The sequence below is a fragment of the Oncorhynchus mykiss genome, chromosome 18 (genome assembly GCF_057628025.1).
Source record: "Oncorhynchus mykiss isolate SJ-2025 chromosome 18, ASM5762802v1, whole genome shotgun sequence".
Classification (NCBI taxonomy): domain Eukaryota; kingdom Metazoa; phylum Chordata; class Actinopteri; order Salmoniformes; family Salmonidae; genus Oncorhynchus; species Oncorhynchus mykiss.
This window is the reverse complement of record NC_143039.1, coordinates 13010148-13021942: the sequence shown is the minus strand read 5'-3', so window position 1 is coordinate 13021942 and position 11795 is coordinate 13010148. Positions and strand designations below refer to the sequence as shown.

General features: G+C 42.2%; 1 protein-coding gene across 1 annotated transcript; it reads left to right on the top strand.

Annotated features, from left to right (window-relative positions):
• The first annotated feature begins 447 nt into the window (after positions 1-447).
• LOC110495590 (uncharacterized) lies at positions 448-11087 on the top strand. Its single transcript, XM_090207057.1, has 4 exons — positions 448-562; positions 1539-1777; positions 4803-5051; positions 7047-11087. The coding sequence occupies exons 2-4, from the start codon at positions 1675-1677 to the stop codon at positions 8453-8455; spliced, it is 1761 nt and encodes a 586-aa protein (XP_090063183.1). The 5' UTR covers positions 448-562; positions 1539-1674; the 3' UTR covers positions 8456-11087.
• Positions 11088-11795: the final 708 nt, after the last annotated feature.

The window sequence follows — 11795 nt, the reverse complement described above, 5'->3', positions numbered from 1 at the left end:
GTTGGAGGGAGGAGATGCCAAATCTATAGTCCTGTGCTGTTGTGTCTTTCCTCTCGAAGTGTAGTCTTAAAAAAGAGAAACTCCTGGGGATAGGGGACTGACAATGCCTCTGTTATGACGGGGATTAACAATGGGGTCCATAAAGTGCTGAATAAGGAGTATGGCCTCAAATATCTGGTTCTTATTCGCTGTGTGTGCCACTCTCTGCAGCTTGCTCATTTGTTGTTCTAAACATATTTAGGGTGTTTTTTGCTCACTTTTTGTCTTTCCCACAAAGTTATTCCTCTCTCCTACAGCGTCCAGCACAATTACATGCACATTGTCAATTATGCAAATTGGGCGATAACGTCATTTAGCGACTTCTAGCGACTTTTAGGACAGCCAATAGCTACTTTCCTTACTGAGGAGTTGGCAATCCCAAGGATCCCGGAATGCACGGACGGTGTTAGCGGGGGAACAGGAAGTTCCAGGCAGGCGCCCACCATTATTCAGTATAAAGAAAGCACCAGAACGATGCAGTCAAGAAGATAAGCTAAGTGTCCTTTTCTATTTATTACTACAGGTATGTAATAGCACGTTTAAACGTTCTGATATCAAAAGAATATGTCATAACATTTTAGGTAATAAGTCCGTTAAGGTATTATCACGTTTGGTAAAGGTTTAATGTGTAATTTTTGTGTCAAACCGAGTGAAGCACATGATAACTAAGTTACATATTTAGAGCCTTTAGGGTTTGTCTGAGTGGATGTACATAATTTTCTCAAGGTCATTTCATAAATAATCTATTTACTTCTGAGATTTCTGAATTCGTGTTGCAAATTGTTTTTTTAATGTAAAATTCACGAGCTGGTAAAATGGCGGCGCCACTCGGTTTGCGTCAACAGACTTTTTTTTATTTTATTGCAACAATAATAACATTATTACACATCAATACAGGGACATGTAAAGTCCAGGCAGAGAGACAATTTCACTGTTCCACCACTGTTTTGAAGCTGAATGTAATGATCATCAGTTTTCTACATGTGTACTAATATTCAGACACATTCAGTTGTTTCTATCTTTATCTATAAATGTTACTATGGTGTGAAAGGGTAATACTATTCGTTTTGATTTAAATAACACAGTGAAGACCAGGTTATTCAGGAAAATACTACATAGTGCTGCCTAAAACAAACGGTAACCTTGTACTAAATGGTTTTTGAGTCATTTATGCATTTGTGAATTCAGGACATCTACTATACATTAAGTGCACTTAAGTTGTGTAGCCTGATTTTAAAGTGTATACATTGTCTAATGGGAATCAGATCTATTGAAATCGGATCAGTGCTTGACTTGGACAGGAGCTCACCAGAGCGGAGTACCGGCACCTCAAATTTCTGTTTGAGCTCATGTTCCTCTTATAGAATATTAGCTTAACAGTATTGTAGCGCTCCTGCACCTAAATATAAACAATATTTTTTGAGAATAAATTAAGTGCCAGAACTGCCAAGACAATAACTTTTGGGTCCGTTTGTCTTTACTACTACTGGCCGACTCAGATTAAGTCTGAGGCCGGTAACATCAACAGTGAGGACAAACCCAGCCTGCCTCTCTCCTTCTACACTGAGTTCAAACCTACAGTCACCCAGTCCTGATTGTGACAGTGGAGCCCAGTTTGCTCTGCAGGATCCAGAGATGGCATCAGTGAAGCTGGAAGACTGCAGTCAAACACTGGAGCTGAATGTCAACATTAAAGATGAAGAAGAGGAGGAGACGATTGGGAAATCTGTTAGTCATGGTAAGAGCAGGTTCTATGTGTAACCAATGTGAAATGGCTAGCTAGTTAGCGGTGGTGCGCGCTAATACCGTTTCAATCGGTGATGTCACTTGCTCTGAGACCTTGAAGTAGTGGTTCCCCTTGCTCTGCAAGGGCCGCGGCTTTTGTGGAGTGATGGGTAACAATGCTTCGTGGGTGACTGTTGTTGATGTGTGCAGAGGGTCCCTGGTTCGAGCCCGGGTCGCGGCGAGGGGACGGACTAAAGTTATACTGTTACATACCTAACTAAGTTTGTTGTTCGTTCCAACTTCCCACTGTGCATGAAAAGATGCTGTAGAACTGTTTCATGATGAACTGTTTCAATGAGAAGGTAGATGTTAATTCATGCTACTGACACTTGCATGGTTTGACACCAGTATTGCCAGCATTTGTTTTATTCACTGGGCTATCTGGAGTGATCAATTATTTAGTGAAGTAGTGTTTTAAAGTTCTATGAAATGAGTCTGTAGTTCCTAACCCTTGTGATACTGAGTGGAGGATGATATGAAATTAGTCTGTGTAGTTACTAACCCTTGTGATAGTGAGTGGAGGATGATATGAAATTAGTCTGTGTAGTTACTAACCCTTGTGATAGTGAGTGGAGGATGACACGCCCCTTTTTAGCTTTCAACTCTTACCCACTTTTAGAATAGTTTTATTCCCCTTTTGTATTGCACAGCTTTCTTCTATGAATACATACAGTGCATTCGGAAAGTATTCAGACCCCTTGACTATTTCCACATTTTGTTACGTTACAGCCTTATTCTAAAATGGATTAAAAAAAGGTCATCAATGTACCTCAAAGGAAACACAGGTTTATAGAAATGTTTGTACATGTATTAAATTCAAAACAAAAATACCATTATTTACATAAGTATTCAGACCCTTTGCTATGAGACTCGACATTGAGCTCAGGTGCATCCTGTTTCCATTGATCATCCTTGAGATGTTTCTACAACTTGAGATTCCACCTGTGGTGAATTACATTGATTGGACAAGATTTAGAAAGGAACACACCTGTATATAAGGTCCCACATTTGACAGTGCATGTCAGAGCAAAAACCAAGCCATGAGGTCGAAAGAATTGTCCGTAGAGCTCCATGAAAGGATTATGTTGAGGCACAGATCTGGGGAAGGGTACCAAAACATTTCCCAATAACAAAGTGTAATATGCAGATAATGCAGATACCTCTAAGAACTACAGCCAATAAAAATAGAGGATTTACAGTTCCAATGCTTCTAGAATATCACCGGTTTGTAAAAACTCACAAAACTGATCTTAAATATTATGAAACTCTTCTTTTCACTATATAAGTATATTCACCAAGAGCCAGACTTGATGTTAATTATTTTAACCAATGACCAAGTGAGGGGGAACTGACATACATCCAGTCGAGAGCAATTGAACGTCTAGCTTGTAATAGACAGAGGTCAACCATTTTCTTTTCTCTCCTATGTAAAGAGATATTCTCTGGGTAAAGATTTTGGAGGTATAGTTTAGGGATTAGTGGTATTGTGGTAGAGGTCATCTCAGAGATATAGCACAGTACTGAGCTCAAACGTTTATCTCAGCACATTCCTACTAAATGCGTGTTACATTTAACACACATTTCTGGGGTATTGGGGTCAAATTTGTGGGGCTTAACTTGGGATTATCATCATCTGGAACATAAACATTAACTAGATTAATATGCTAATTCAAAAAAGTTTCCTGTGTCAAAATATATCTACCAGATGTATCAGTTATAATATTATCCACTTGAAACGGAACCGATTAGTGAATTAAAACCATAACACCATGAGAATGAGAGGAGAAACAGGATGCTATTACTTGCCCTTGCCATCTCCTTTGTACTTTAAGTAGCACATCCTTCAACAAGTGAGTTTCTTGTAGGAACACAATAGATGAAGTTGTTTAAGCCCAGTAATCACCTGTTATAAGCTTAGATCGTTTACAAACTCCACTGACATTCTACGAAGTACATTTCAGTTTTGCATTAGAAGTCATTTAACCAAAGATGTGAACGTGGAATAAGCTATAGCATAAAGACATATCTAAAATATGTTTAGTAACCAGAAGGACCGCATTAATATTTTTGTAGTGAGAAAAATGTGTAAAGATCTGTTGGAACAAACAAGCCATAAATCTACCCTAACAGTAGAACACTGAACCCCATTCCACTGTCTCCCTAACCGAGACATCCAACTCTTCCCCTCCCACCTCCCCCTAATCGTAGCCTGGTGGACGACTGATCCGTTAAAGGGACCAGTCTAACCTAACGACGCTAAACAAAACAAAGTGTCTCCTGCCTTCTCTCGGCCATTACTCCTCACGAGCAAAACAAAAGGCGTATCTGGCAAGATGATATGTGATATATCACAACAAAAGGCATATCTAGCAAGATGATATGTGAAATATCACGTCCTATTCGTTTTTGAAAAGTAGGAAAGAATAGCTCCACCTAAAACAGTAACGCTAGTTAGTGAAGCCTGAGACCAACGTTACAGTATGGACAGTCCAAAATAGTTGTAGATGATCCACAACACAGGGTTTTTTGCTAGTAGCTACCAAGTAACAAAGTGGCCCTCACACATATAATATTAACGTAGTATACCATGATACGTTTACAAACCAATAAAATATCAAAGATCAGAAATGACCAGCCTATGTAAGGAAAAGGGATACCGTCGAATATGTGCTTTGTTACCCAAAGGCCCTTTGCACAAGATGTTCGTGTGAAAGCCGAACATCATGTGCAATCATTTTAGTCCAAGGATATGATTGAAAGGCCTCCATCATTCTTAAAAAGTTTGGAACCACCAATACTTTTTATTTTTAGAGCTGGCCGCCCGGCCAAAGTGAGATATCGGGGGAGAAGGGCCTTGGTCAGGGAGTCAATCACTGAATTAGATAATTGATCAAGAAGAAATAATATATTTTTAGAGAATAAAGAAAGTTCTGGAACTGTCAAGACAATAACTTGTCTGTTTCTCATTGTTACTACAGGCCGACTCAGATCAAGTCTGAGACCGGTAATATCAGCAGTGAGGACAGACGCAGCCTGCCTCTCTCCTTCCACACTGAGTCCAAACCTACAGTCACGGGGTCCTGATTGTGACAGTCGAGACCAGTTTGCACTGCAGGATCCAGAGATGACATCAGTGAAGCTGGAAGACTGCAGTCAAACACTGGAGCTGAATACCAACATTAAAGATGAAGAAGAAGAGGAGAAGATTGGGACATCTGTTAATCATGGTAAGCACAGGTTCTATCTAAGTGTGTTGTTCGTTTCAACTTCCCACTGTGTATGAAAAGTTGCAGTAGAACTGTTTCAGTGAGAAGGTAGATGTTATTTCATGCTACTGACACTTGCATGGTTTGACACCAGTATTGCCAGCATTTGTTTTATTAACTGGGCTGTCTGGAGTGTTCAGAGAGGAGACTAAAGAAGTGAAGTAGACACATTGTCAGTGTTTTAAAGTTCTATGAAATGAGTCTGTGTCGTTACTAACCCTTGTGATAGTGAGTGGAGGATGACACGCCCCTTTTTAGCTTTCATCTCTTACCCACTTTTAGAATAGTTTTATTCCCCTGTATTGTACAGCCTACTGATATGAATACATATGTTACCCGGTACAGACAGAAGAGGACTGGCCACCCCTTTGGGCCTTGTTCCTCTACGTTTCTTCCAAGGTTCCTGCTTTCTAGGGAGTGTTTCATAACCACTGTGCTTCTGCATCTACTCTTTTGTGATTTTAGGCTGGATTTCTGTAAAGCACTTTTTCAACTGCTGATGTTTTAAGGGCATTGTCAAATAAATTGGATTGACATGTACACTACCAGTCAAAAGTTTGGATACACCTACTCATTCAAAGGTTTTTCTTTCTTTCTACATTATAGAATAATAGTGAAGACATCAAAACTATGAAATAACACATAGGGAATCATGTAGTAAACAAAAAAAAAGTGTTAAACAAATCAAAATAGATTTGAGATTCTTCAAAGTAGGCCACGCCTTGATGACAGCTTTGCACTCTTGGCATTCTCTCAACCAGCTTCATGAGGTAGTCACCCGGAATGCATTTAAATTAACAGAAGTGCCTTGAGTTAATTTGTGGAATATCTTACCTTTATGCGTTTGAGCCAATCAGTTGTGTTGTGACAAGGTAGGGGGGGGGGGGGGGGGGTATACAGAAGAGAGCCCTGTTTGGTAAAAGACCAAGTCCATATTATGGCAAGACCAGCTCAAATAAGCAAAGAGAAATGACAGAACATTTCAAGAACTTTGACAGTTTCTTCAAGTGCAGTCGCAAAAACCATCAAGCGCTATGATGAAACTGGCTTTCATGAGGACCACCACAGGAAAGGGAAGACCCAGAGTTGACCTCTGCTGCAGGGGATAAGTTAGAGTTATCAGCCTCAAATTGCAGCTCAAATAAATGCTACAGAGTTCAAGTAACAGACAAATCAACTACTCAGAAGACACTGTGTGAATCAGGCCTTCATAGTCGGATTGCTGCAAAGAAACCACTACTAAAGCACACCAATAAGAAAATACTTACTTGGGCCAAGAAACACGAGCAATGGACACTAGACCTGTGGAAATCTGTCCTTTGGTCTGATGAGTCCAACTTTCAGATTTTTGCTTCCATCTGCCGTGTCTTTGTGAGACGCAGAGTAGGTGACTGGATGATCTCCGCATGTGTATTTCCTACCGTGAAGCATGGAGGAGGTGTGATGTTGTGGCGGTGCTTTGCTGGTGACACTGTCTGATTTATTTACTCATTTGTTTTTCAACAAGACAATGACCCAACACACCCCCAGGCTGTGTAAGGGCTATTTGACCAAGAAGGAGAGTGATGAAGTGCTGCATCAGATGACCTGGCCTCCACAATCACCAGACCTTAACCCAATTGAGATGGTTTGGGATGAGTTGGATTGCAGAGTGAAGGAAAAGCAGCCAACAATTTGCTCAGCATATGTGGGAAGTCCTTCAAACTGTTGGAAAAGCATTCCAGGTGAAGGTAGTTGAGAGAATGCCAAGAGTGTGCAATGCTGTTAAGGCAAACTACAAGATATTTTGATTCGTTTAACAATTTTTCGGTTACATGATTCTATATATGTTATTTCATAGTTTTGATGTTGTAGAAAATAGCAAAAATAAAGAAACCCTTGAATGAGTAGGTGTGTCAACTTTTGACTGGTACTGTATATTACACCAACTGACTGGTTCTTCTGATGTTCACACAGGAGACCATGTTGAGACATTCTCTACATCTATAGAGCAACAGCAGGAAGATCACAGAGCTAAGAGGTCTCACCACTGCCCACATTGTGAGGAGATTTTCCCAATTCTATCAAAGTTCAAAATACACCTAAGAATACACAAAGGAGGGAATCTGTATTTCTGTACTGACTGTGGGAAGAATTTCACAACATCAAAGGCTATGACAGTTCATCAGAGAGTACACACAGGAGAGAAGCCTTACTCCTGCTCTGACTGTGGAAATAGTTTCTCTCGACGGGGCGACCTAAAAACACACGAACGTATACATACAGGAGAGAAGCCTTACTCCTGCTCTGACTGTGTAAAATGCTTCACCACATCAGGTGAGCTAAAAATTCACCAGAGAACACACACAGGAGAGAAGCCATACTCCTGCTCTGACTGTAGGGCGAGGTTCTCTCAACTGAGCCACCTAAAACAGCATGAACGTATACACACAGGAAAGAAGCCTTACTCCTGCTCTGACTGTGTAAAATGCTTCACAACATCATCTGAACTAAAAGTTCATCAGAGAACACACACAGGAGAGAAGCCTTACTTTTGCTCTGACTGTAGGGCGAGTTTCTCTCAACTGGGAAACTTAAAACAACATGACCGTGTACACACAGGCGAGAAGCCTTACTCCTGCTCTGATTGTGGAAAGAGTTTTTCTCGACGGGGCCACTTTAAAACACATGAGCATATACATACAGGAGATAAGCCTTACTCCTGCTCTGATTGTGGAAAGAGTTTTTCTCGACTGGGCGATCTAAAAATACATGAACGTATACATACAGGAGAGAAGCCTTACTCCTGCTTTAATTGTGTAAAATGCTTCACAACATCAGGTGAGCTAAAAGTTCACCAGAGAACACACACAGGAGAGAAGCCATACTCCTGCTCTGATTGTAGGGCGAGTTTCTCTCAACTGAGCCACCTAAAACAGCATGAACGTATACACACAGGAGAGAAGCCTTACTCCTGCTCTGACTGTAGGAAGAGTTTCTCTCAGTCGAGCCACCTGAAACAGCATGAACGTATACACACAGGAGAGAAGTCTTACTCCTGCTCTGACTGTGGAAAATGCTTCACAACATCGTCTGAGCTAAAGGTTCATCAGAGAACACACACAGGAGAGAAGCCTTACTTCTGCTCTGACTGTGGGGCGAGTTTCTCTCAACTGGGAAACTTAAAACAACATGAACGTATACACACAGGAGAGAAGCCTTACTCCTGCTCTGACTGTGGGGCGAGTTTCTCTCAACCGTGCAACCTAAAAAGTCATAAACGTATACACACAGGAGAGAAGCCTTACTCCTGCTCTGACTGTAGAAAGACTTTCTCTCAACTGGGCCACTTAAAAAGACACCAAGGTATACATAAAGGAGAGTAGCCTTACTACTGCAATGACAGTTTTCAATCATCAGCTGAGCTAAACGATCTTCAAAGAACATACACGGGAGAGAGGCCTTTCTTCTGCTCTTACTCAAGAGTTTCTCCCGATTGGGCAATTTAAAAACACACCAACGGCTACACACTTGAGAGAAGCCTCATCAGTTCTCTCAGACCAGCTGAGATTAGTCACTCCACTTAATTCTTCTCATAAAATAATTTGCAATGTTGAATAGGATCAAATCAAGAACGTGTAGAACAATTTTAGTCCTATTGTTTCTCACTGTGAGAGAACAATGCAGAGAACAGGGAGCGTTATGGAATGATCAGTGAGCATCTTGTCAATTTTGCAATTTTGCTGACAGTTGTGAATCTGATGCAGCCGAAGAGCTACTGCCCCTTTACTTGGGAAAGCACCGAACAACAGAAGGGATGTTGGACCATCAAAGAGGTGCAAATATGATGAGTCCTACATTGATTTGGGGTTCACTTATATTGGGAATAGTGCCTTTCCTCAGCCAAAGTGTGTTTATAGCTCACAACTGAAACCTTCACTCTTGCGCAGACATTTAGAAAAAAGCATGCCAATTTGAAAAATAAGCCACATGAGTTTTTTAAGCGAGAATTAAGACAACTTTCGAGTAGTAAGACACCTATTAAAGCAACAGATACCATTAATAAGAAGGGGCTAGAAGTGTCTTATACGGTGAGCTACCGAGTGGCTAGGACAGGCAAGCACCATACTATTGTGGAGGACTTCATTCTTCCTGCTTCCGTGGATATGGCTGGAGGAAAGGCCCAAAAAAACTATACCGCATCGGCGACATGGCAAGAGATGTTTTGACACAATTACTGCTTCGCAAGCCAGTGAATTCTATGCGTTACAGCTGGATGAGTCTGATGCTGGATGGGCCTGACACAGCTCCTGGTACATGTCCGTTACGTTTTTGGGGGTCAATTAAGGAAGACATCCTCTTCTGCAAACTAGGACAACAGGATACATTTTTAAAGTACTGGGCAGCTTTGTGACATCAAATGGACTTTGGTGGTCAAGATGTGTTGGTATCTGTACAGATGGCGCGAAAGCCATGACAGGGAGACATAGTGGAGTGGTAAACGCGCGTGCAAGCAGTTGCTCCCGGCGCTACTTTGGTACACTGCAGCATCAACCGAGAGGCTCTTGCTACCAAGGGGAATGCCTGACAACTTGAAAGATGTTTTGGACACTACAGTGAAAATGGTTAACTTTGTTGAAGCAAGGCCCCAGAACTCTCGTGTATTTTCTGCACTCTGCAATGATATGGGCAGCGACCATGCAATGCTTTTACAACATACAGAAGTGCGCTGGTCATCAAGGGGCAAAGTATTGACACTTTTTTTTAAATTGAGAGACGTACTTAGTTTTTTTTACTGACCATAATTGTCACTTGTCTGACTGCTTGCATGATCAGTTCCTCACATGACTGGCCTCTCTGGGTGATGTTGTTTCTCGCCTGAATGATCTGAATCTAGGATTACAGGGACTCTGCAGCTATATTCAATGTGCTGGACAAAATTGAGGCTATGATTAAGAAGTTGGAGCTCTTCTCTGTCTGCATTAACAAGGACAACACACAGGTCTTTCCATCATTGTATGCTATTTTTTGTGTGTGATAATGACCCTACGCTTATGGACAATGTCAGATGTGATCTTGCGAAGCACCTGAGTGAGTTGGGTGCGCAATTACACAGGTACTTTCCCAAAACGGATGACACAAACAGCTGGATTCGTTATCCCTTTTATGCCCTGCCTCCAGTCCACTTACATGCCCTGCCTCCAGTCCACTTACATGCCCTGCCTCCAGTCCACTAACATGCCCTGCCTCCAGTCCACTTTCATGCCCTGCCTCCAGTCCACTTTCATGCCCTGCCTCCAGTCCACTAACATGCCCTGCCTCCAGTCCACTTTCATGCCCTGCCTCCAGTCCACTTTCATGCCCTGCCTCCAGTCCACTTACATGCCCTGCCTCCAGTCCACTTTCATGCCCTGCCTCCAGTCCACTAACATGCCCTGCCTCCAGTCCACTTACATGCCCTGCCTCCAGTCCACTAACATGCCCTGCCTCCAGTCCACTTACATGCCCTGCCTCCAGTCCACTAACATGCCCTGCCTCCAGTCCACTTACATGCCCTGCCTCCAGTCCACTAACATGCCCTGCCTCCAGTCCACTTACATGCCCTGCCTCCAGTCCACTTACCGATATCTGAACAGGAGAGCCTCATCAAAATTACAAAAAGCGCATCTGTGGAAATGTAATTGAATCAGAAGCCACTGCCAGATTTCTGGATAGGGCTGCGCTCAGAGTATCCTGCCTTGGCAAATCGCACTGTTAAGACACTGATGCCCTTTGGAACCACGTACCTATGTGAGAGTGGATTCTCGGCCCTCAATAGCATGAAAACTAAATACAGGTACAGACTGTGTGTGGAAAATGATTTAAGACTGAGACTCTCCAATACAAACCAACATTGCTATGTGCATCCCTCTCAAGCACAACCTTCTCATTAACCTGTGGTGAGTTATTCAAAAATTTAAATTAACAAGTAAGGTTTTATATGTAAAATGGTTAAATAAAGAACGAAATGTATTATTATTTGTGCCCTGGTCCTATAAGAGCTATTTGTCACTTCCAACAAGCCGGGTTGTGACGACAACTCACACTAATTTCTTATGTTTAATAAATGTATCCTATTGTGTGTGTGTGTGCAATATTTGAGTGCGCTGACCCTGGTGCTAGAGGGGGTACGCAGCTTGAGGTTGAATGTTTGAAGGGGTACGGGACTATAAACATTTTGGGATCCACTGGTCTAGATAATCCCAGTTCCTGCTGTGTCATGCTGATGGGAAGACTAGGCTATGGAGAAAACCATGAGTACATGCATCCATGCCGTGTGTCAGCATTGCAGGCTGGTGGTGATGGTGTGGGGTGTGTTTTCGGGGCACGCATTGGGCCACCTTGATAAAAGTGGAGCAACGTTTTAATGCCACAGGATATTTATACATCATTGCCAATCAGGTGCGTCCCTTTGCGGCAGCAATGTATCCATCTGCAAATTAATGTTTTCAGCAGGATTATGCCACAAGGCTTGTCCAGGGACGGTTCCACGAACATACGTGAATTCAGCTTACTGCAGTGGCCTGCCGTGTCACCAGATCTCGATCCAATTGAACATCTGTGGGAAGAGATATTCACTCCCAGCCAACTTGGCACAACTGTGGGAAGCATTGGAGTCATCATGGCCCAGCATCCCTGTGGGTTTCTTTCCACACCATGTAGAGTCCATGACCTGACGAACTGAGG

Excerpts from the sequence above, each read along its gene's own strand:
- LOC110495590 (XM_090207057.1), top strand. The coding sequence starts at position 1,675 with ATGGCATCAGTGAAGCTGGAAGACTGCAGTCAAACACTGGAGCTGAAT. Across the intron at positions 1,778-4,802 it reads TGGGAAATCTGTTAGTCATG|GCCGACTCAGATCAAGTCTG; the intron begins GTAAGAGCAGGT and ends TTGTTACTACAG. Across the intron at positions 5,052-7,046 it reads TGGGACATCTGTTAATCATG|GAGACCATGTTGAGACATTC; the intron begins GTAAGCACAGGT and ends ATGTTCACACAG.